Source organism: Oxyura jamaicensis, chromosome Z, assembly GCF_011077185.1.
Source record: "Oxyura jamaicensis isolate SHBP4307 breed ruddy duck chromosome Z, BPBGC_Ojam_1.0, whole genome shotgun sequence".
Lineage (NCBI taxonomy): Eukaryota > Metazoa > Chordata > Aves > Anseriformes > Anatidae > Oxyura > Oxyura jamaicensis.
The window spans coordinates 75,354,235-75,376,983 of record NC_048926.1 but is presented as its reverse complement, the minus strand read 5'-3'; the positions used below and the strand labels follow the sequence as shown (position 1 = coordinate 75,376,983).

General features: G+C 37.1%; 1 protein-coding gene across 4 annotated transcripts in view; it reads left to right on the top strand.

The window, feature by feature from the left end:
• SSBP2 (single stranded DNA binding protein 2) overlaps positions 1-22,749 on the top strand; it is a 194,016-nt gene that overhangs the window by 130,686 nt on the left and 40,581 nt on the right. For 2 of the 4 annotated variants that reach the window (XM_035310965.1, XM_035310967.1), the window contains 4 exons: positions 13,500-13,559; positions 16,636-16,702; positions 16,888-16,958; positions 20,792-20,883. In XM_035310965.1, the coding sequence (XP_035166856.1) occupies positions 13,500-13,559; positions 16,636-16,702; positions 16,888-16,958; positions 20,792-20,883 (290 nt within the window). The remainder of the gene's footprint in view (positions 1-13,499; positions 13,560-16,635; positions 16,703-16,887; positions 16,959-20,791; positions 20,884-22,749) is intronic. The other 2 variants (XM_035310966.1, XM_035310968.1) reach the window with 1 other exon arrangement.

The window sequence follows — 22,749 nt, the reverse complement described above, 5'->3', positions numbered from 1 at the left end:
AACTCATCAAGTGCTAACTGAGATGTGGAGGAAACAGGTTGTCTGATAATTCAAAGTTCACTCTTTTAATTTGGTAGATTAAAAAAAAATAAAATCTACCACTGACTGTAACTTTTTCACATGTACATATATATATTAAAAAACATTACTTTTTTTGATCCAACTAGTAAATACTTGTTCTAGTTGAGCTTACCACTAAACGTCATTTCCACTGTGCATATATTCTAAAGGAATTGTCATGTAGTTTGCTTCATTCACCAATCTGTGATAAGCAGATATACTTGGATAGGCATAGGAAAAATGTGTTGACACCATGTTTGAAAAACAAATGTTACATATTGCTCTTATATAAAGGAAAAAAAAAAAAAAAAAAAAAAACAACCCCCCAAATAATGTAAGGCTGTTGTGCCATCTAGTGGCAGTTGTTCATCCTCATCTGAGCTTAATAAATATTATTCTAAAATATTATTTTTAGCCTTGTTGTGCTTTAGTAGAGCTGACCTAATGCTTTACGAGAGCTTTATGACAGTAAGGCACATGAGCAAAGTAACTCTTGCATTTCTCTTCCTGCCTAGCATTACTATTTGCCATTAAAAAATGAGTTTAAATAATATTTAAATAGTAAAAATAACCAAAGTAAGTTGGTGAATTAAAAACGAATAACACACACCTCTTTGCTTTTCAGAATGTGAGTAGGAAATAATTTATATGTAAAAATAAATTGTACTTTTTTAAGCCTCTCTGTAAGGCTATGAAACATCTGCAGCTATTTAGAGGTCAGTGTCCAGTGAGTTCTCCAAATAAATGCTGATGGCACCTTTACATCCCTCAGACTAGAAGGCATGTGGGTGCCCAGCCAGCCCGCCTACAGCCCTTGCAGGCACCCTGTCTGGGTGGTACCCATCTCACTGCGGGCCTGGGGTCTGCCGGCTACCCAGTTCTCCATGTCAGCCCCTCCACACGCACAGAGCATCCTCCCAAACTGCTCGTTTGAGCGAGCATCCAGCAGCAAGGAAGATGAGGAGGGAGAAATCCTCTGGCGTGCATTCAGAGCGGTGTTGGAGAGGCTCTGTTGTAGCTGTGAATTGTCCACCAAGGGGTCGTTGTTTGTGCAAGGAATGAAGATTCCTAATTCCAGCTGCTAAATGACGTGAGTAGAACTAAAAGACGCAGATGCCGCTCAGACTGATCTTTGCAGGACCATGATGTGCTTCTACACAGATTAAAAAATGTCTAGTTTATCTTCAAACCCCACTGAACTGTTTCAACTATCGTCCTACCACAGTCCTCATGCAGTCTCCTGGTTTTCCAGGGCATTACTATGTTTTATCCCCTCTCTGAATTTTCCTTCAAACAGCCAGCCACACATAGTTAACATAGTTATCTTTAATTGCTGGTCTTTGTGTTTTCCTCACTTTCGTGGCACTGCTTGCCCTTTCTGAGAACAACTATAAACTTGTTCACGTGAAACAACCTGTGGGTGGTAGTTGGGAAATCCATGTTCTCCTTGATGCAAAATCTGCAGCCTGCCCTTTCTTAGCTTTTGGTGAAAGATTGAACAAACCAGCTGTTTCGTATTTTTCAATTTTGAACCATGGATTCTTGAGCTCCTGGTAAATCCATGGCACAAATGAAACTGTAAATGACACATGCACGCCTTTATTTTTACTTGGGAAAGCAAGTAGCTATTTATTACTAGGTTTGCACATATAAAGTCTCAAGTTTCTCTTGCAAAATCAAAATCTGCTGTACTTTTTTATTTTTATTTTTTTAAACGAAAACCTACAAATAATTAAAAATGAACTGGAGCATGACTAAAATTAGCTAGTTTTGCTACATGTTCACACCCATCATAAACTCCAGTGAAACAAGTGAGATAATAGCTGGTTAAAAAGTGAAAAGTTGAAGCATTGGACCCCAAGTAGAGCAGATAGAGTGAAGAAGCATGGAAGATGTCACAGACTGCAGTACATTACTGTAAGCAAATGACTCATCATCAGAGCTGCAAATATAGGTTGTGAGTGAAGCTAGCAGCTCTGCTAGGCCTTGCAAAGCTTTGAAAATATGAAAGTGCATTTTAAGGGGGATTTTTTTTCCTATGGGTCTATACAATTGATGTTAGTAAAAAAAAATCTTGTATCTTTGCAATCTGTGATGCTTGTAAATGTATCCACCCACCCTAGTGCATGAAATTATGCATATGTCTCTACATCTTTGCAGAATTGAGATATGTGCCCTTTTGCCCTTCTCAGTATCACATTGCATCTTAAAATATTTAAAAAATTAATTTGATTTCTTAGACTATGTGGGTGTGGTATAATATCTAAAAAGATCTCCATGTAGCTTGTGTTTGTTCCTTCTTGCTCGTTCCTTTTCTCTAAATGCCAGAAACTCAACTTCTAAAAAGATAGAGGTGTCTAACATCTGCTGGCTTTGATAATTCCATCCTGCAGTTGTGGTAATGGTTTTGCTGCTCGTAACTGCTAGAACAAATTAAAACTGCTCAGCTTGAGTAGCTAAATAAGCTTTGAGCCCACACTTCCCCACCTCCCCATCCACATGCACAATTTCAAGCAACTGCAGACCCGCTGCCAGCTGTGGAGTAGAGAGGGAAGGGAGGGAATTAGGCATAAGTTATTTACCTCAGGGGTCTGCTCTGAACTTTTAGCATCTTGACCTTAATGCCAGTTCTCTGTTTGTGGGGTGAATGTTACAAATTTAAGGGGGCTGACCATCCACCCAAACTGGTCATCTAGTTGCTGCTGAAATGTACTTAAAGGTAGGGGAGGGATTCTTTTTTTATGTAGTGGTTCCTTCTGCTGAGGTTAATTCAGCTCCTGTCGTAGTCTGGTTGTTGTAGTCTTTACATAAGCCACAAGTGCCTAGGTTTCAGACCCTTGGAAGAAGATAATGCATTTAGCTTCAAAATACTATGTTTATTAAAAATAACAGCAGGAATAACAAACTCCAGCTTGTCATTTTCAAAGTTCCAGTTGTGTATTGTAGTCAGTGGTGACTAGAAGGTTCACTGAATTTAAGGGAAGTCTCCAGCTCAGTGAGCTGTGTGCATGTCTGAATTAAAAAAGCATGGTTTGCTTATCTGTTTTAAAAGGGAGATACTTGATCTTTCAGTTTTAGCTTAAATCATGTTTGAAATATTTTATTTTTTGTAGTTTAATAAGAACTGAAGTCAAAACCATTAATCCGATTTAAAATATATAGTAGCCTATTTTAAAATGTGTTTCTTTCAAAACTGCCATTATATATCATGTGCATAAGTTAGCCTTTCTCTCCTGCTTGCTAAGTCTTTGTGAGCACAAGATAATGGTGCTTCCCACAAAGTCAGATAGATGTAATAATACTACCATTCCTAAAGATCATCCATCATCTGAATCAGTGTTATTTGCTTTCTTAAATTTCTGGAGAAGTAGCCTGGCCAGGAGGCAGACCCTGCTGCTCAGATCACAGAGAGATGTTTAGCTGGGGACAAAAGGAACGTATTTTTAAGAGGATTTTTTTTCCTCACTTTTCTATGCAGAGTGTGAAAGTTACATATTCAAAGTTTTGTGGTATTATTTCATAGTAGAATGAGTCCTGTATTTATTGGCTAGGGATAAGGCATTCTTTTTGTTTGAAATGCTAGTATTGTTCTGGTTATAACTTTTGGAGCCTTATATGTGGAAAAACAGAGACCTATGGAAGGCTTTTATTTTTTATTTTTTCTTTTTATTATTTTTTAAATATTAGTCTATACTCTGAATTAAATCAAAGCTGTTAATGTTGCAATTTATACGTTGCCAGACCATGTCAGGCTGCTCTTACAAAATAAAAAACACCGAAACCATTTTTATGGGGATCTTCATCTGAAGTACAGAGAAGAACCTACTCATGAAAATGGATATGGTCATCAAAAAAGGCCAGCATAAGGAGACATCCTGTCTTTATGCTGAGAAGCTTACATGATTTTATCTGAAACTGTGTAGATGAAAACAATTATTTTGATTTATGCTTGTGGATTACAAGATATGCAGTGTGTAACCCCAGTTTCAGCTCCAAAATACTTTAGCAAAACACAAAACAAAGACCTCTAACACAGTATCAGCTTTTTGCAGAGCAAAAGAGGACAAGAGGGTTTGTATAATTAACAGTAAAATGCAACTGAATAGGAAAATAATTTCTGTTAAGAATTGATGATAGCCTGTCTGAGCTTCATAGAGGATAAGTTACATGTTTATGCTTATCAGCAGACTGCGCCAGCACAAGTGTGTCATTTTGAGAGCTAATTTAGTATGGTCCTGGTTGGAATTAAAATGTGTTAATCAGAAATGTCTTAAACATTGTGGTGACTGTCATTGCCAATGAAGATGTCCACAAAAAATGCAGAGGAAGCTAAATAAATATATGAATTGTAAACTAACTTGGATAAATTCTTCACGCATATTTTATGGTTCATTACTGTACTTTTTAAGAGCACAAAACCATATATTTTATAGTGGAAGCACTCACACCAGTGGTAGTTGTAAAGTACCTCTAAATCATTCTATAAGATGCAGGAGTTTTAATGAGATATATTAAAACATTACTTCCTAATATTTTTTCAATACTGATACCATAATAAGGAAATTAAATAAAATCATCAAGTAGTCTTATTTTCATATTATAAATAGTTGAATTATGTTAGTTGTTTTAACCAAGAACAGAATTTGAAAACCAAAAAAGTGAATATGAATCATAGTTTCAGAGACATAATATAAAACTTGGCAATTGAATTATTTTTTTAACAGGAGGGGAGAGCAAAGATTTTTGTTTTGTTTCACTTTTTCCATTTTAGCTAAACTATATGCCATGCACTTGGAACTTTTAATTAATATATTAAGGGATTTGACCTCTAAGAGAAATCACATCTGGTTTCTGATTGTGATGAACTTGGACCCCTTTATTATATCTGCTCATCAAGTAACAGCACAATTAAATTAAAATAGTTTATTGTAGCATAGGCACAAATAACAGTTGTGATTCCATTTGTAGTTTCTAGTGATGAGTAGAATTTAGAGTTTGTGCTGATTATGGTGACTGAATTATGCAAACCAATTAAAACCGTTTCAGTCCTTTTCTATACCAAGTGCTTAAAACTGTGTTTTTAACCTTGTATTTTTTATTTTGTGGTGTGCTCTTTTTATCTTTTTAAGAGGAGTTCTCCAGATAGGAATAAATACTATCAGCCTGTCATGGTGCTGAGACACACAATCTAAGGAGATATTTCTAAATGTGATGGAGCAGGTAAAGAAATAGTGTTCTAACAAGAAGATTCCAGTTAGTTTTTTTTGTTTGCTTGCTTGTTTGTTTTTGGTGTGTGTGTTTTTTGTTGTTGTTGTTTTGGTTTTCTTTTGGAAGCGTACATGTAGAGTTGGCTTTGTGAAGCCCAGCAGAGCTATGTCTGCAGGTCTGGTGCAAGCACATGTTCCTCTGCTTTCCTACATCTTATCAACTGCAGTAGGAGCATGGCACTGGCATCCTCTTCCAGATCTGGATGGAGCTGTGGCTAGAGACATGCCCTCTCCCTCTCCACTGTCCACCAGCAACCTGATGGTGGAAGAGGAAGGGCCTTGTGCCCAAGTCCCCTGGCAGGCCCAGCCTGGACTCCACGTGGACACCATGCACTGGTCAGGCTTGGCTGGTGCCATGCTGAGGCACTCCAGAGGAGTAAACACAGCCATGATTGTGTCAACACACAAGAGCCCTCTTGTACGAGCCCGTGGAGACATGGTGCTGACACTGGGAGGGAAGGCCTCAGCCAGGTGCCTCCAGCACATCCCATTGCTCAGGTTGGTGTGTGTCACACTCCACAAGTAGCCCCACCACAAACCAGTCAGCCCCAGAGGAGGTATTTGGGCCAGCTGAGATGGGTTAAACTACTGCTTACCTCTTTCTCCAGTTGGCTTAAATGCATTTATTTAAAACAGACTGGTGATGTGCTTTAAAAATATACCTTTCATCCTGATTTGACCAGAGATCTGCATATTCTCTCAAGCTGGAACAAACCTTTTAATACACTGAGCTGGGAAGATGTTAATGTGGCTCTAGAGGAGTGTTGTTATTTTAAGCCACTCTAACTGAAAAAGATTTTTATTTTTTTTTCATGCCATGTAGACAAGGTTCTCCTGTTCAAGCATTATTCATTCCATTTTATCCCCCTCAGAGAAACAGCCCTTGCTTTGTTCACTGTCATTTTGTCTCTTGGTATTTTTACTGTTAGCAGATGAGTGCAACCCCACCATCACTCATGCCCAGTAACTGCAGTAACTGCAGTAATTCCTTTTGAACTACGTTTACTTGTTTTCCTGATGTGTGCTTGTTATGTGAAATTGTACTATGAAGTATAACAAAGCATAGGGTATCATATAATATGCATATAGATACAGATATTTATGGTAAAGTCATTCTCATTAAGCTAGGTATAGTAATTGTAATGTGAGCAATATTGAGGATTACTTATCTGAATGTGGATTATTGAAAAATTTGCAATTTATGTGGAACAATATGTGGTTGATAAATATAACAGTTTGAGTAAAAAGGATAATAAATGTCAATGAAATAACAAACAAACAAACAAACAAACAGCCATATTTGGAAGCAAATTATATTCCTAATTTTTGGAAGGGAAGTAAATTTAAACAAGCAGATTTCTTGAAACCTGTGGTACCATATTTTAGGATCCTTTATTCCACTAGTCTTAAGTACATGAAAACTAAAATGCATCATATTATAGAAACACATAAACAACAAAAGGAAGATATAGTAAGAATTATACAATTGGCATGGAAACATGCTGGCTTCTATGCATTTATGTCATCAACTTCTCTGTGGATATTTTTTTCTAAAATAATTTTTCCTGAATATCAGAACCAGAATGTGGGCTGTGAGACTGATGTCTGATGCTTCAACGTCATTTGACTTCCATACTAGAAACTTATTATCTGCTTGTCCTCTTGTTTTCCCAGAGATTAAGAAAAATAGTATTTCACAATTTTTTTATGTTGTATACTCACACACACATACACATACACATGCACACACAACTTGCAAAATGTTATTAAATATGCAGTTTATAAACTATCCTTTACTCTTTCTGTACACCATTGGATTTTTTGTTTAGCAGAAAGATAAAATACTAAAATTTTTGGCACCATCATTAAAATTCTCAAATTTCTTTTTAAATGTTTTAAATAATTTGACATGAGTAAGAGCAAAGAGTTTTCTAAATTTAACATTTCAAATCTTGATTTTATTTTGTGTAGTATCCCTCCTTCTTCAGCATTTCATTTACATTAAGTTGGTAAATATATATGTTCTGTTGTGACTGCACAGGAGGTTTTTTCTATACCACACCTCTTTTTCATTCAGTTTAGAAAGTTTCTGCTTATATGCCTTTGGTCTCAGCTGTTTGACAACAGTCTTCAGCATGCAGTTTTTCACAGAATCACAGAATCATCCAGGTTGTAAGAGACCTCCAAGATCACCTAGTCCAACCTCTGACCTAACACTAACTAACAAGTCCTCCACTAAACCATTTCCCTAAGCTCTACATCTAAACATCTTTTAAAGACCTCCAGGGATGGTGACTCAACCACTTCCCCAATGCCTAACAACCCTTTCAGTAAAGAAGTTTTTCCCAATATCCAACCTAAACCTCCCCTGGCGCAACTTAACCCATTACCCCTCGTCCTGTCACCAGGCATGTGGGATAATAGACCAACCCCCACCTCGCTACAGCCTCCTTTAAGGTACCTGTGGAGTGCGATAAGGTCACCCCTGAGCCTTCTCTTTTCCAGGCTGAACAATCCCAGCTCCCTCAGCCACTCCTTGTAAGACTTGTTCTCCAGACCCTTCACCAGCTTCGATGACCTTCTCTGGACTCGCGTAAGCACCTCAATGTCCTTCTTGTAGTGAGGGGCCCAAAACTGAACACAGTACTCGAGGTGCGGCCTCACCAGAGCTGGTTAAAGGGTTCAATCACTTCCCTAGCCCTGCTGGCCACACTGTTTCTGATACAAGCCAGGATGCTGTTGGCCTTCTTGGCCACCTGAGCACACTGCTGGCTCATATTCAGCTGACTATCAACCAATACTCCCAGGTCCTTCTCTGCCAGGCAGCTTTCTAACCACTCATCTCCCATCCTGTAGCACTGCATGGAGTTGTTGTGCCCCAGGTGCAGGACCCAGCACTTAACCTTGTTGACTTCATACAGTTGGCCGCAGCCCATCAGTCCAGCCTATCCAGATTATCCTGCAGAGCCTTCCTACCCTCGAGCAGATCAACACACGCACCTAACCTGATGTCGTCCGCAAACTAACTGAGGGTGCATTCGTTCCCTCATCCAGATCATCGATAAAGATATTAAAGAGAACTGGCCCCATACCAAATTATTGAATTTTATAACTGAAGGCAGTAAATACAATATACTGGAGTTCACAGATGTGTTCAGTAAGCTGATTTCCAAACATGTTTGCTGTACTCTTTGGGTATTTCTGTAACTTGTATGACCCATTTCCAAATACTGGTGGCACCTCCACCTGGGACTGTCTTCTCAGTTGTGGCTTAGGTAAGACACTCTTGCCTTATTTTTTGTTATTTTTGTGTTCTTCACGTTCTTTCATTTTGCTTTGGTTTATTTTATTTTATTTTTATTTTTTTTTCCTTTTCTTAATACATCACTGAAGTTATGTGCCAGTTCCTGAACCCCATTTGAGAAGTTAATTGTAGCTAAGGGTAGTGTGTGAAGGCATTATTTATGTCTTCTCATACTCTGTCTAATGTCCCTGTTGTGAATTCAAGCAACTTGAAGGTTGCATTAGTTGCTGTAAACCCTTAAGAGCCATTCCTCAATCTGGAAATTATTGTTGAAAGGAGCCACTCCAGTAAAATTCTTTTTCCTTGGGCAGATCAGGTTCTTGAGAGCTTGTATATTCAAATACACTGCTCAAGCTTTCCCATATATTAAGCTGGATTTGGCTATGAGACGACATATATGTTACTGCACCCTTCTGCACAAAGAGGGTTCTAGGATATATGTCTTTTGGCCCTTTGTCTTCTTCCTACCTGACAAAAAAGTTGGTATAGCATTATTAAATCACCTGTCTTTTGGTATATTCTTTGGATTTAATTATTTCTATTTTTGCCTTTCTTATTTTTTAATAGTCGTGTCTGTAATCCTTTTTTACCAGAGAGACGGAGGAAATCCTCTTGTAATCTATGCATTGTTGATAGCCGTCTTACTCCTTGTGAGCTAGGATAAGCAAGGAAGAGTTTGATTCATTGATGTGATTCCTAACCAATCTCTTTTGCTGAACTCTTGTGACAAATCAGGAGTCTGTCTTGCAGTGAATTTGGTACAGAGGACCACAAAAGGTTTTAGACTATCAAAATGCTGAATAGTGAGTTGACACAAATCTGGGTTAGCAGGCAGAAATGCCTGCCTGTCTTCACACACAAAGAATTTATTTTTTGTGTTCACAAATCAAGCACCACATGGACCAATTTAAAATTGATGGTCACTCTTATTAAATTAGTGCATGTATATCTAAGAGAATATACTATCTCTCTAAGAGAAGATATGCTCTCTAAGAGAAGGGGATGAAAGAGTTGTGTGAAGTCAAGGAAAGACAGAAATAGATTCTAGCATTGTTCCTCCATAAACTGCGGTCATTTCAAGCAACACTCAACAATGAAGTAAAACCAGTTAAGGGACTAATTCCTAATTACAAAGGATATAGTGAAACGCCACATATGACCAAAAAAAAAAAAAAATCTGCTTGAATTCTAGTCTTTTAGAATGCCTAAATGCTTCGTGTGTGTCATACTTGAAAAAAAATAAATTGTTTCTAATGTAATAAAAAGACGTTCATATATAATGTATTTTCATTAAAATATTTGTCAGAATTTCTGTTGTGTCTTGGTAGAGCTTTTTATGGGCAACCATGATAATAATGATGGAGAGGGAGAAAGTTAATAACACAAACATTAAAGTATTTATTTTTTTCTTTTGGCAGTAGATTTTTTTGTGGTAACCTGAAGTACTAAATGTTGATCCAAAACAGAGTAAAATTTTTAAGAATTATCTTTGAACATGAGTATGTCACCACTTTCTGCAATGCTGTATAACACGTTAACAATACATACTCACTGAAACATTACTTGCTGTGGGCTTGTTAGTTTATATATTTTCCTGCCCATAGAGTACCATCTTCAAGTACAGTATTTATATCCAAGTATAATCAAGAACTACAAGAGCTCTCTGAAATGAAGTCATTCATTGCTCTTCTACTTGGGTTCAGTTGCTTAAAGAATGGGAGTAGGTTTAAATATTTCCACAAATATCTAAGATAAATGTATAGATATATTTACAGTATGTAAAATTTCTTTTAAGATAGAGTTATATTGAAGAGGCTCACGTAGTTTTTCATTATTATGCAATGAACTAACAAGTCATTTAAGAACAGATGCACTGGCTCTCAAGTAAACGTTTGATTTGATGCTTGCATAACAGTGCATCAAGAAAAAAGGTGACTTACTATATTATTTCAGAGAAGAATCTTATATTTAATCTGTAAGGTTTGTATTAAATAGTTATTAAATAGACTTGTGACCTTTTAAATCTACCCAACGCAAATCTACAAAAGCAAATCTACTCAATTATCTGAAGTAGCTACTGACTTGAGGGATGCAGAAAACTAAAAAAAAAAGGATTATGATTCATAGAAACATAGAATGGTTTGGGTTGGAAAGGACCTTAAAGACCATCTAGTTCCAACCCCCCTGCCATGGGCAGGGACACCTCCCACCAGCCCAGGTTGCCCAAAGCCCCATCCAGCCTGGCCTTAAACACCTCCAGGGCTGGGGCGCCCACAGCTTCTCTGGATAACCTGGTCCAGTGCCTCACCACCCTCTGAGTGATACCTAATATCCTTCCTTATATCTAATCTAAATCTACCCTTTTTTAGTTTTAAAACATTATTCCTTATTCATAGGATAACAGGGACTACACTCCCTGAAAAAAGTCCTCTCAGGCCTGCCCAGGTCCCTCTGGATGGCATCCCTTCCCTCTGGTGTGTCGACCACACCACACAGCGCGGTGTCATTGGCAAACGTGCTGAGGATGCACTCAGTCCCACTGCCCGTGTCACCGACAAAGATGTTAAACAGTGCCGGTCACAAATTGTCACACATTGGAGACAATGTGAGTGACAATGTGAAAATAAAATTGTGACGTCTTATGACTGTTGTTTCAGCACTTATAATAAAATTTAGCTTCCTATACAGAGAATATTTTTTTAGATACTTGTACAAAATGAATATGAAAGTAACCTGTTGGGAAATGAAGGGGCAAGTAGGCTTCCATCCTACTTGACTGGGATCTGAAAGGTGAAAGGGAAGATGTTCTGCGAACAACACGCTATTATGCACTAATTTTGGTAGTGATATTCTACATTGAAGTATGGTTGATTTGCAAGACATTACTGATTTCCCTTTAACAAGGTGTACAGCTGTAAATAAACTGTAAATAAGGTATCATTCGATGAATATAATAAGCCAAATGCACTCACTGGAGCTGCTGCACTCCATAGAATGCAATTGGTTGACCTTTAAGGAAATAGTTGAAATTCTAATTGCCTCACACTTCTGCTGCTTTACAAAGATCCTTATGTTTACAGCCTTCACCACATGCACAAACGTTTTTTTTTAATGTTTCTTTCTCATCATAGAATCTCACCATCAAATAGAGGGCGTGAAGAAGCCTCTGTCTTCCATAGCACATTTCAAATGCCCTTTTTATTAATGTAATCTTTTCCCAATTGTCATTTAACTTTTATTCTCCAATTTGTAAACCATCTGTATTTTAAATTGCTTCCTACTATCTATTTCAAACATGTGTGTATAGAAGATCATTATTACAACTTTCATCTTATTCTGACATGTGAAAGGTTCAGTTGATTTTTCTTCTGCAGCTCATTGGAAAATACTGTTGCTAATTATTAGTAACAATTATAATTATAATGCTGCTAGTTATTTCTATTATTGTTACATGTATTAGTAATACTGACGATCACTAGCATTGTATTTTATAGCACAGTGCAGGTGACACAGCTCAAATATGCCAGTCATTCATGAAACGGTGATGTTGAGTGCAGACTTTCAGTGACCGCTCGTGGACCTTAACTACAACTGACTAGATGATTCCTGTCTATGCGCATTTGTTTCTTTTCTAAGAGGCTAAGAGTGGGATTGTGCAGTAGGTTATTTGTCATAAGAGATTTCTCCTGGGATGTACCATGCGACTCCTTTCTTTCATATCCCTCCTTTGTCTGATGACTGCTAGGTAGTGTTGTGAACAGAAACAAGCTCTTGTTTCATGATAGTGGCACATCATTTTTGCTTTCCCAGTGCCTAACAATTGAGGCATAGAAGACAATAAGCTAACTTATTAGTAAAAGTTTTGTGGAGACATCTTATGGAAATATTTTTTTTTCTCCAGCTCTTGAAGGAACCAGTCTTTTTTGTCCCTGTTTTCACAGTCAAAGCATACTTCTAGCTCTCCATTTTCTCCTGAAGTTATGGTTGCTTGCCAAAAAGTTCCTCTTCATCATCTGTTTAGTCAGATGTTTGTGCTAATCTTTCTGCTTTTTAGATTTCTAGAATACTGTCACACCTTGAGATGGAATAAGTAGAGATGTTAAATGTATTTGCTTGTAGCGCCATTTGTTTATCATTTATTTATGGTCTTAGTTTAATGACTGCCTTTGTTTCTGGGCTACAGGGTAGTTAGTATAGTAGAAGCAAGAACCGGTAGAAGCTTAGAGTACAGGGTTAGTGTATATGTGGTTTTGGTAGAGGAAAAGTTGTACTGAGTGTGGAATTGTGTATGGAGGGTGGGAGGAGTGGATACACTTGAGTCAGTCTGGTTCATATAGACCACTGATGTTCTAGATATTAGTGACATAAACTTGAAATCTGTGCCCTCACAGGTTGAGTCTTGTATGATACTTTACTGTATTTTTATGAAGAAGTGAAGGGAAATTATTTGTGAATTAATATGCTGGTGCTTACCCTAGAGTCTTTCAAGAATATTTTGCTTTTGTATTCTACTGTTCTTATCTCCCCCCCTTTTGTAGGGAAAAGATTTAATGTGTGATAACATGAGCTAAATGGTTTATTATTCTTCACAGTTAATGCATTAAATTGTTTATATTCTGCATTCACAGTAGCTGCAACAGAAGTTTAAGTACTGTATCTTGCTACATGCATTCAGTAAGAATCTTTAAATTTATTAAGCTATGCTAAAGATGGAATAATCTACTGCATGCCCTGTGAAAGTATTTAAGCTGGATATTTGAGGTTTGAGCATGGCACAGGCCATACACCCAATGACTCAATATGGTATTTACAAGCTAAGATGAATTATTTAGCAGTTTTGTTTGTTTGTTTTTTTGTTTGTTTTGTAGCCTTTCATGTCCCCTCGGTACCCTGGAGGTCCAAGACCACCTTTAAGAATACCCAATCAGGTAAGAATTTGTCACTGATGCACACTTGTGGTCCTGGTCATCGTGCAGTGCTAGGAGCAGGGAGCATTGTCCTATTGGCCACCAATGTCCCTGGCACATGTCGCAATGTCCCTCTCCATTCCATTTTGTCATTAGTAGACACACTGTGCCACTGCAAGCTCACTTTTCTGTGCTGAATGAGCTCATACACCTCAAAATTTATCATGCCCTCAGCCTGTCTAGAGAGGGAGAGTGTTCTTGGCCTTGTAGAGATCTGCATTGACCTCAGCCAGGCTTTGCTGCCTGCTGAGATGAAGGCAAAGCATCTCCATAGCCGTTACATTCTCTAAACTTTCCTTCCAACACTACACAGTTACCTCTGAGAATTACTTTACTTAATCCTACATAAAATACAACACTGCCTCCTATTCTTTGTGGGATGCATAAAGTATATTTACTTCACAGTAAACATGGGGATGATCAGTGAAAAGCAGTTACCAAGTGTGTTATGCCTCTTACAGGCACTCAAAAATCAGATTCCCACTTTTCTCTCATCTCCATCAAAGGGTATGCATGCTAGTGTAACAAGAATGAGTAATGAGCTGCTGTTCGTCGGCAGAGACCTTTATTGGCCCATCTGTGAAAAGATGGTTCTGGAAACAGATAGTGTTTGTATTTTAAGTTCTTCTTAGTGCAGACAGAAGAGGAGAAAATGGATGTCAGCAGTTGAAATCTTAGTGATAAGCAGACAGAAAAATATCAGTGGAACTCTGAAAGAAAAACTGGGTCATTTTTAAGATTGGGAAAGGTTGATAGGAAGGCTGTAATATCTTTTTTTGTGAAACCTAGACTTCCAGGACTGCTTTTGACATATCGATGAGGAGGCTATTCTATTTCACCCTAGTTTCTGTCTGTTTTTTTTATATCTGTGTGTCACAATGAGCGCTTGGCTTGAGCACTGGCACAGTATTGCCAGGAAGTTGAACTTCAGATTTTAGTGAGATGGACATTTCAGGTTGCAACACTTCTTCAGATGTTCCACTTAGTGATGTTTGAGAGGAGGTTAAGTTAACTATAGCATAGCTTCTTTGTCAGGAGAGAAATGTGTGACTTAAAATTAACATTGTGGAAATGGTAATCGGGACAATTTAAGTCCAATGTCATCCATCCAGAGAGCTTAGTTAAATGTTTGTTACAGCGTACTGTAATTCAGTATGAAGCATCTTCCTGATTTTTGCACCTTTCAGTAAGCCATTTTCATCTTAGCCAAAGGTACACCAGAGTTTGGGTGTCGCTTATTCTTTTGTTTCTGTTTCTGTGTTTCTGAGCTGTGCAAATACTGGCAGGTAGAAGCTGGATGTGGCAAATGTTGTAAAACTGCTGCCAACCTACAGCTTTAGTTTCAGAAACATTTTTGTCTTCACATTCCGACATTTTCAGTGTAGAGGTGTAACGTGATGTTTGTGGATTGCAGCTCTTGCAATTCATTTGCATCCTGCTGCATTCGTGAGTTACTGCTCTGAGCAATGCTACCCTTATTTGAGTTACAGCATGGATGAACAGTGTGTGGAAATAATGAACTACTGTAATGCAGCTTTAACACTGACGTTTTGGTTACAAGGAAGCAAGTAAGCATCAGAGTTAAACTCCCACCCTAACTATAACTCCATCCCTCAACGCATAGCTGTAGGGCAATGAGGTGTGATGCAGGGCATACCCAGCTCATCCAGTGCTGTGTAGGCATATCCAAGCTGGACCTGGGCTCCACAGCAAGGAGCATTACTAAATATTGAGTGCCACATGAGTGTCTCCAGGGCTCCATCATGCCCTGCAAGGCCGAGTCATGCAATAGTATTGACAATGTGTGAGTAGACACATCTCTGTGTATTTCATGTCTTGTTCTTACACATCATCCTGACTCCAAGCCACTGAAGTAAATGTAAAACCCAGATTTAGACTATGTTGTTTCAGACTGTGTTTATTCCATAATCTTACTATAGAATACCTTTTGACTTGGTGTTAAAGTGATGTAATAATGCACATTCTAAATTTGAAGTCCCCAACTCTTATGGAAGTAAACCATAGAGTGTTTGCAGGTAAGTTCCCCTTTGTACGTATCCAAAAGTACCACATTGTTTCCAGGTCACCAGTAAGCAATCCATCCACTCAGTAAGCAATTACCTGTGCTACACGAGTAGATTACTTTCATAATACAGGATTTACTCATTCCAGACACATTTTTACTGAGAACATATTATTGTTTTGAAATTTTAAATAGTGCTTTGTGGGTCAGCTGCAAAGATCATTCATAAAAACCTTATTCTAGTTGACTAGACTGTAAGAGACTGTAAAAGTTACCTTTAAACCAAAATCAGTTGCTAAAACCCAGAGGGCAGGTAAAAATTTAGGGACATAAAAATAATGCATTTGATTTGGACCAGAGGTGAAATAACAACTCAATGTATCTTCATACTTGAAGGCAAGCTTATAGGAGCAAGTGCTGTGACTGTTATTTTCTCCTGCAGATGAATTAAAATCTTATTTTAGAACTGATACCTTTCAAAGGAGGGGGAGAGTGGATGATAGACTGTCCTGCACATCACAGTGCTGCTTTGCCTTACCCCTTTGAGTGCTGTGTGGCTGGCAAACTGGTATGTCTCACTATTGGTGGACATCATGGTGCCCACATTCTGTCCTCTTAAGGGAAGATGTTAGAATAATGGTTAAAAGGGAAAACTGTAGGCATATAAACTTAGGATAAATTGCCCTGTAGCCAAGAAATAGGCAATGATTTGAGGTTAAATGATAGGTAAGATAAAACAAAGCAATAATTGGAGAAAAAAGGCATACTGAGTGGGGTTATATTTTGAAGATTATACATAATTTCAAGGAAGTCCAAGAGTTTGTTTATGCAATCCATAGTTCGGGTTGTTGAACATTTAGGACACTTAATTAGGATATGTAGGAATGTTAACTCTTATGCATGACTCTTGACTGTGAAGAAACATCTGGGAATTAAAAACAAAACACCTGTATTATCCGTTTAACATAACGTTCAGTGTATTATGTCCTTGTAATACAGTTTCTATACCTGCAGGCACTTGGAGGTGTCCCAGGAAGTCAGCCATTATTGCCTAGCGGGATGGACCCAACACGGCAGCAAGGTGAATGAAATATTTGGAGCATACAAAAGTGCTATATTTTTAAACCCTTATCTTTTTCCCTGTGTTTCAAAGTGTACTGCAGCTTTTTAAGCTTTTGTAAAATAGGAAAGAATGATTCATCAAAGTCAGTTTAGAAGATGCTTGTATTTTGCATGGTTTTTAAAATTACATAATTTTATTTGCAGGGCATCCAAACATGGGTGGGCCAATGCAGAGAATGACTCCTCCAAGAGGAATGGTTCCTTTAGGACCACAGGTACCTTCTGCAAATAGATAACAATTTTTATTGAGAGATCTATATTTATACTTGATTACTCTAGTTCTGCATAACTTGTACCTCTAAACCCATTTAAAAATAAAATTTATCTCTGTTAAAAATGAATTTCTAATTGCAGCTTTACAAAGTCTAAAGTTCAAGAATTAGTAATTTTAATTCAGATTTGAAATTAGAAGGAGTCCCTTAGCTTGATTATTTCAGGAGAGTTACGTTTTTCCTACAACTAGTGTATCCTGTAATGAAAGGCTAGGGTTTGCAAAGAAGTCCAAGTATTGAGCAGGTATTTCCTCTTCCTCCCACCCTATTTGATTATGCTGTTAAGGTGGGGAGTTCATCTCACAGAATTACCATCTTAGGCAAACTGTAACAACAACAACAAAAAAAAAGTTAAGTTTTTCTTCATCCACTATTGAGATAGATTTTTGGTGAGTGCCAGAGAGATTTTAATGTAAAATTAGAAGTTCATGCTGCTATTTTTGCCCTGTGTCAGACATAAACATTCCTTCAGCTTTAGTTTCAAGGAATGAAGCAATCTTGGATTGCAAGAACCTGTGTTCTCCATGGTGCTGACCTTTTTGTAATTGTATATTAGCACTCTCCTCAAAAATGCAATAATATTAGTGGATATTTATCTGTATTGCATTTTAATAATAAACTGAGGTAGAAAATAAACTTATTCTGATGTGTACCTGAAACACAAACCAAAATGTTATTTTATATTCTGTCAGCTCTCTCAGTGAGAGAAAATTTAGGTAGTGCTGTTTTATAGCAATGTTGCCAGTATTTTGTTTATAGTGTGCTTGTTTTGCCCACACTTTGCATTTTTGCTTTCCATTTTAGATAATCTCTGTAGTGGATTCTTTGTTCCTTGGAATAGAAAGTGAATTTTAAATGATTAAATAGCATTGCCTTTCAAATCTATTCATAACTGCCTTTACACTTTTGTGCCTTCGTGGTAGAAACCAGTTGTTCAGTTTAACACAACGTCTGCTGTGTGACCAACAAACTGTTATTAAACATTTGTTGTTTTTTCTGTAGCATTGAAGTTTATTTACAACTTACGTTTTGGAGGTAGAAAGAGAAGCTTTGCAGTGCTGCCATATGATATTGAGCTGATACTTTATGCAGCACCATTAGTCACACAGCAGGCAAATCTCATGCCAGTTCTTATAAGGATGATTTTTTTTTTTTCATTTTTGCATCTCTTAAAATCCAGTATTTTTGTAAAGTTCATCTGTCTTTCTTTACAAAATATCCTCTTAAATGGGGAAAATGTAACTTAGCTATACAAATTTAAGCTTGCAACTCAAACTTTTCTATAAATGGATTATCATCTATCTTTATGTGTTGCTTTTAGGATCTCAGAATGCAGTTCTAAAAACAAATTTGATGGATCTTTCATACCTACTTTAAGGTCCTCGTGCTACAGTGCTGTAAAGTTGGCCTAGGTGTGCCCAGAATGCGAGGCTCTGCTACCTGGCTGCACAGGCAGTAAACTTGGGAAGCACTTAATGTAGTGATACAGAAATGCTTGTCTCAGCATTTTGTGTTTTATGATTCCACACCTTTCCAAACTAAAAAGCATGGAGCTGAAAGCTGAGTACTGTTGTAAATGCTTGAATGTGTGAAAAGCTCCAAAAAATTTCAAGCCATAGGTACACCACCTGAACAAGGTACGCCATGCACGTTGTGATGGGCTACTTACACCCAGTCCCTCATAATTGCTGGTGAGCTTCTCATGTGCTTCATAATACATTCAAGTCAAAAATAATTGGGTTATCTTAAATATTTAAAAACCAAGTCTTGGCTAATCTGTCTCATTTTGACCACCTGATGTTAGGGAGCCCTTTTATGAACAACTAAACTACCAGATAAACGGTGGTGGTGGTGACTTTAAGTAAAATCTGCAAGGAACAAATTAGGGCAAAGAGCGTAGCTGCAGCTAAAAGAACATGTGTATCAGTAGCCTTAATGAAAGGGCTCTTATTTTAGGATGAAAGAGTACACTTGATTAGAATTAGCAGTAATTAGAGTTAGAAGTACATTTGATTAGGAGTCTTCCATAAAGATCTTTAACCCTGGTCTTCACAAATCATTCCTAAACTAAAATAAGGAGGGGAGATACCCAACAGGCCAAATAGCGAGAATGGCTCAGCATTCCAAATCAAGATGGGAAAATTAAATAAAATAGATCTGGAACTACTGTTCTGTTAATAGTTGGCCTGTGTTCTCCTCCAGGTCCAGTAGTGCCAACTGAAGATGTTACTGTACCCAGCTGCTTTGACTATCCACCAGTGACTGCCCTGCAGTTCTGAGAGCGGTTGTTCGGGCAAAATTTTCTAGGATAACTTAGGTTGAACAGGAGATTTGAGTTATTCTGGCTGACTTTTGATTGAGCATGCACACCAATCAATCTGCCTGCTGCTCACAAAAGTTCAGGAATTAGTAGTGATTTATGTTCAGCAGCTATGGATAATATTATCCTCAGATGGCACTGTTGGATCATAGAATCATAGAATTGCAGCTCTGGAAGAGGACCTCTATTTACAACCTCTGGATGTGTTCTTGCAAACCAGCTTTGTATGGTACACTTTCAGGACTGTCTAACAATGAAGAAAATTTTGTATGTTGTGTTTCTTTTGTTACCAATGGGACTTCTTCTCCTAGTTCCATTTCAGTTCTAGATAACTAGTTTATCTGTAATCACTCTACTTATAAACAGCACCAGATCAATAATTTGAATACCTCTGTAGGATTTCTCCCATGTATTCATGATGTCATGTTTACATGGCTTTGTGAATGGGACCATTATAGAGAATACCCATAAGCCTAAGTCATATAGATTTTGTATTTTATAGTATAGTCATATAGTATAACAATCAGAGTGTATTCATTTTTATTATTGGAAAAAAGACAGCAACAATGGCTTAAGTATTTTTAAGTAAATCATTTGCTTGTCCCCTTGCTTTCCAAAGTGCACAGACAACATGTTAAAGTCAACGATGTTCAGTTTAGAAAATATACTATTATCCATTTCTTTGGAATATCAGAAAAATATAAAAAAAAAAAGTAAGAAAAATGAACACAGAATACAGAATTCATTAAGATTGTGAGCTGAGATAGACTGTTCTGCTTGTATTCACCTGAATTAAAATAGTTATAGTTTTTCATGTAAACAGTACAGTTAAACTTTTGTCATAATGTTATCAGACCATAAACTCTGATTTCATAGGCAGTGGGCAATCCATTTGTTGGCAATGCTATGACAGTCATTATCATGTTAAGTAATTTTTGTATTAGTCACATTGGACATTAGAATTGACTGATTAGAAGAGAAATGTAATGGTTATGCTGTATGTTATAGAAATGATATCATATGGTGTAATTTTATACAAGCATTTATTGATACCCTAATATAATCTAATAAAAGCAATTCTATTTAAATTCCGTTATGTATAAATCTCAGAACCTAAGTCCAGGTTACTGATTTTGAATGAACTTCCTTGTTATAAAAGTTAAATACGTGTTAAAAGCTGTTCCTCTGGCCATTGACTTGATTTCTCTATGTGTAAATAATTCCTCCTGTAAGGATTTACATTTTAAGTATTCTTAATGTATTCCTATTGTTTGAGTAGTAAATGTAATTCTTTCTCCTTGGGGATAACAGTATTATTTTTTAAAGTCAACAATGGAAACTCCTGAAAGAATGAATTACATTGGCCTATCCAGTCAGCAGTTGTATAGGGATATCATTAACCTGCTGTCCTTTCTTTCCCCCTCCTCTTTGGTTTTGTTTTTTTGTTTTGTGGTAGTCTGACCCTTGGTTATCATTGCAGAACTATGGAGGTGCAATGAGACCCCCACTGAATGCTTTAGGTGGCCCGGGGATGCCTGGAATGAACATGTAAGCACAATAATCAAATCTTATAATATTTAGAAAATCATTGTTTCATTGTGGAAGTAACATTTGGGTTACATAAGACAAGGAAGAGCATGCTTTGATAATGTATGTGCTTGATTACTAATAACTGCAACTGAAAAAAAGTGAACCTGCAGCAGCATTCATCTTCTGCATGCATCTCTTACAGGCTCCTTTGCTGTTCCTCCAAGCCTGTACAATCACTGAGTTTTTTTCACAGGTCAAAGTTAAAATTCTGGGAATATTTTGTCAGTACGGTTACTGATATTTCCATGTATGCATTTTTTTACAAGTGACATTAATAATCATTTATGGTTTTACTTTACTTTTTGAAAAGAATGGTACAGGTATGATGGTCCTTCTCTGCAAAATGAAGAAACATAATTTTAGCAAAATAAAACTACTGTCTAGAGCTCTTTGTAAAAAAGAAAAAAAACATATTTGAATGAAAAAGAGTGGATGATTCTCTCTTTGTTACTGCCTTTATTTCGCTTACTATGTTTATTTCCCCTCCAAACATAGAGAACAGTACTCCAGATATGAGTGTAAGTTTTCCAGTATTTCTATGTAGTTCTGGGGCTGGATTATCATCTAGTATAAAGAGATATCAACCAAGTTCAGTTTAGCTATATTGATTTATTCCAGATGTGCATTTACTTATTGGATTGTATTATTCCATTTACACAGGTAGACAACCCCTCTTTTTAGGCATGTAGAAAAAGTTTAGATATAAAACTACTGTGTCTAGACTAAGTAGTCTAGATTTAAATGATGGATTTTAGCATAGCAACTGACTCAAGATGAGCAATCTTCTGCGCTTGCCATAAATCTTTCCTTGCCTGGAGTTGTTTTTATAATTATTAAAAAAAAATGCTCCTTGTATTATATAGATTTCTCTCATAAGAGATTCTGAAATTTTAAGGGGCTGCTATAATTAGTGTTAGTGTAGCACAGACCGGAGGTTATTACCTGGAAGTGAAGTATTGAGATAGATAACACCATTTTAAAAAGTCCAATCTGGCATGTCCTTCATTTTTCTGATTTCTGAACAGACTTTGATTTTTTGAAGCAAATAAAATAAAATCTAAAGTTTGGCATAACTTATATGCATCATATATTGGACTCCAGACAATTTTAGGAACCTTCCCAAGGGTCAGCATTTCTTTTAAATAAAATTGATGTAGAAAAAAAAATATTTAGATATTGAAATTCAGTGTGAGTATAATATAAGCACTACACAGATTGTCCCCAAGAGGAGATTTAGTTTTAAGAAAAGAAAATGTAGCTTCCTAAAATAAAATGTTCTGGAATTAAAATTGAGGATAGATAAGGTATTTTGAGGATACTTATCCACATAAATGAGAGATAGGAAGAACGTGTTTATTCTTTACATAGAAGGAACAAACAAACATATCTTCTCAGAAAAAGAACTCCTTGTTTGCCATAAAGAAAGAAGATTGTTATGGGTTGAAATACGAACATTTCCCGATTGTAGGTTTCATCTTGTGTTCAGTCAGTAAGCATCCATAGATTGTGTTCTTTTAAATCAGTGATGGAGAAGCACATTTTCATTTAACTTGTATGTTAAAGGGGATGCCATGAACTGGAGACCTTTGCTCAGGGAATTCATGAGCTTTGATAGCGTGTTTGGTCTTCTGAGAAGAACGCCAGGTAGAACAGCAGTTAGGAAGCAGGTAACCATAGCAGTCTCCTTGTTTTATCAGGCACATGCTGCACCTCTGTACATTTTTTACAAACCTCATCTTTCCTCCAGGTCAGCTGGAGTACACTTGCATGGTTTTGAGAAGATTTCTTGCTGCCCCTTGGTATATTATAGTGCATGCAGGAGGC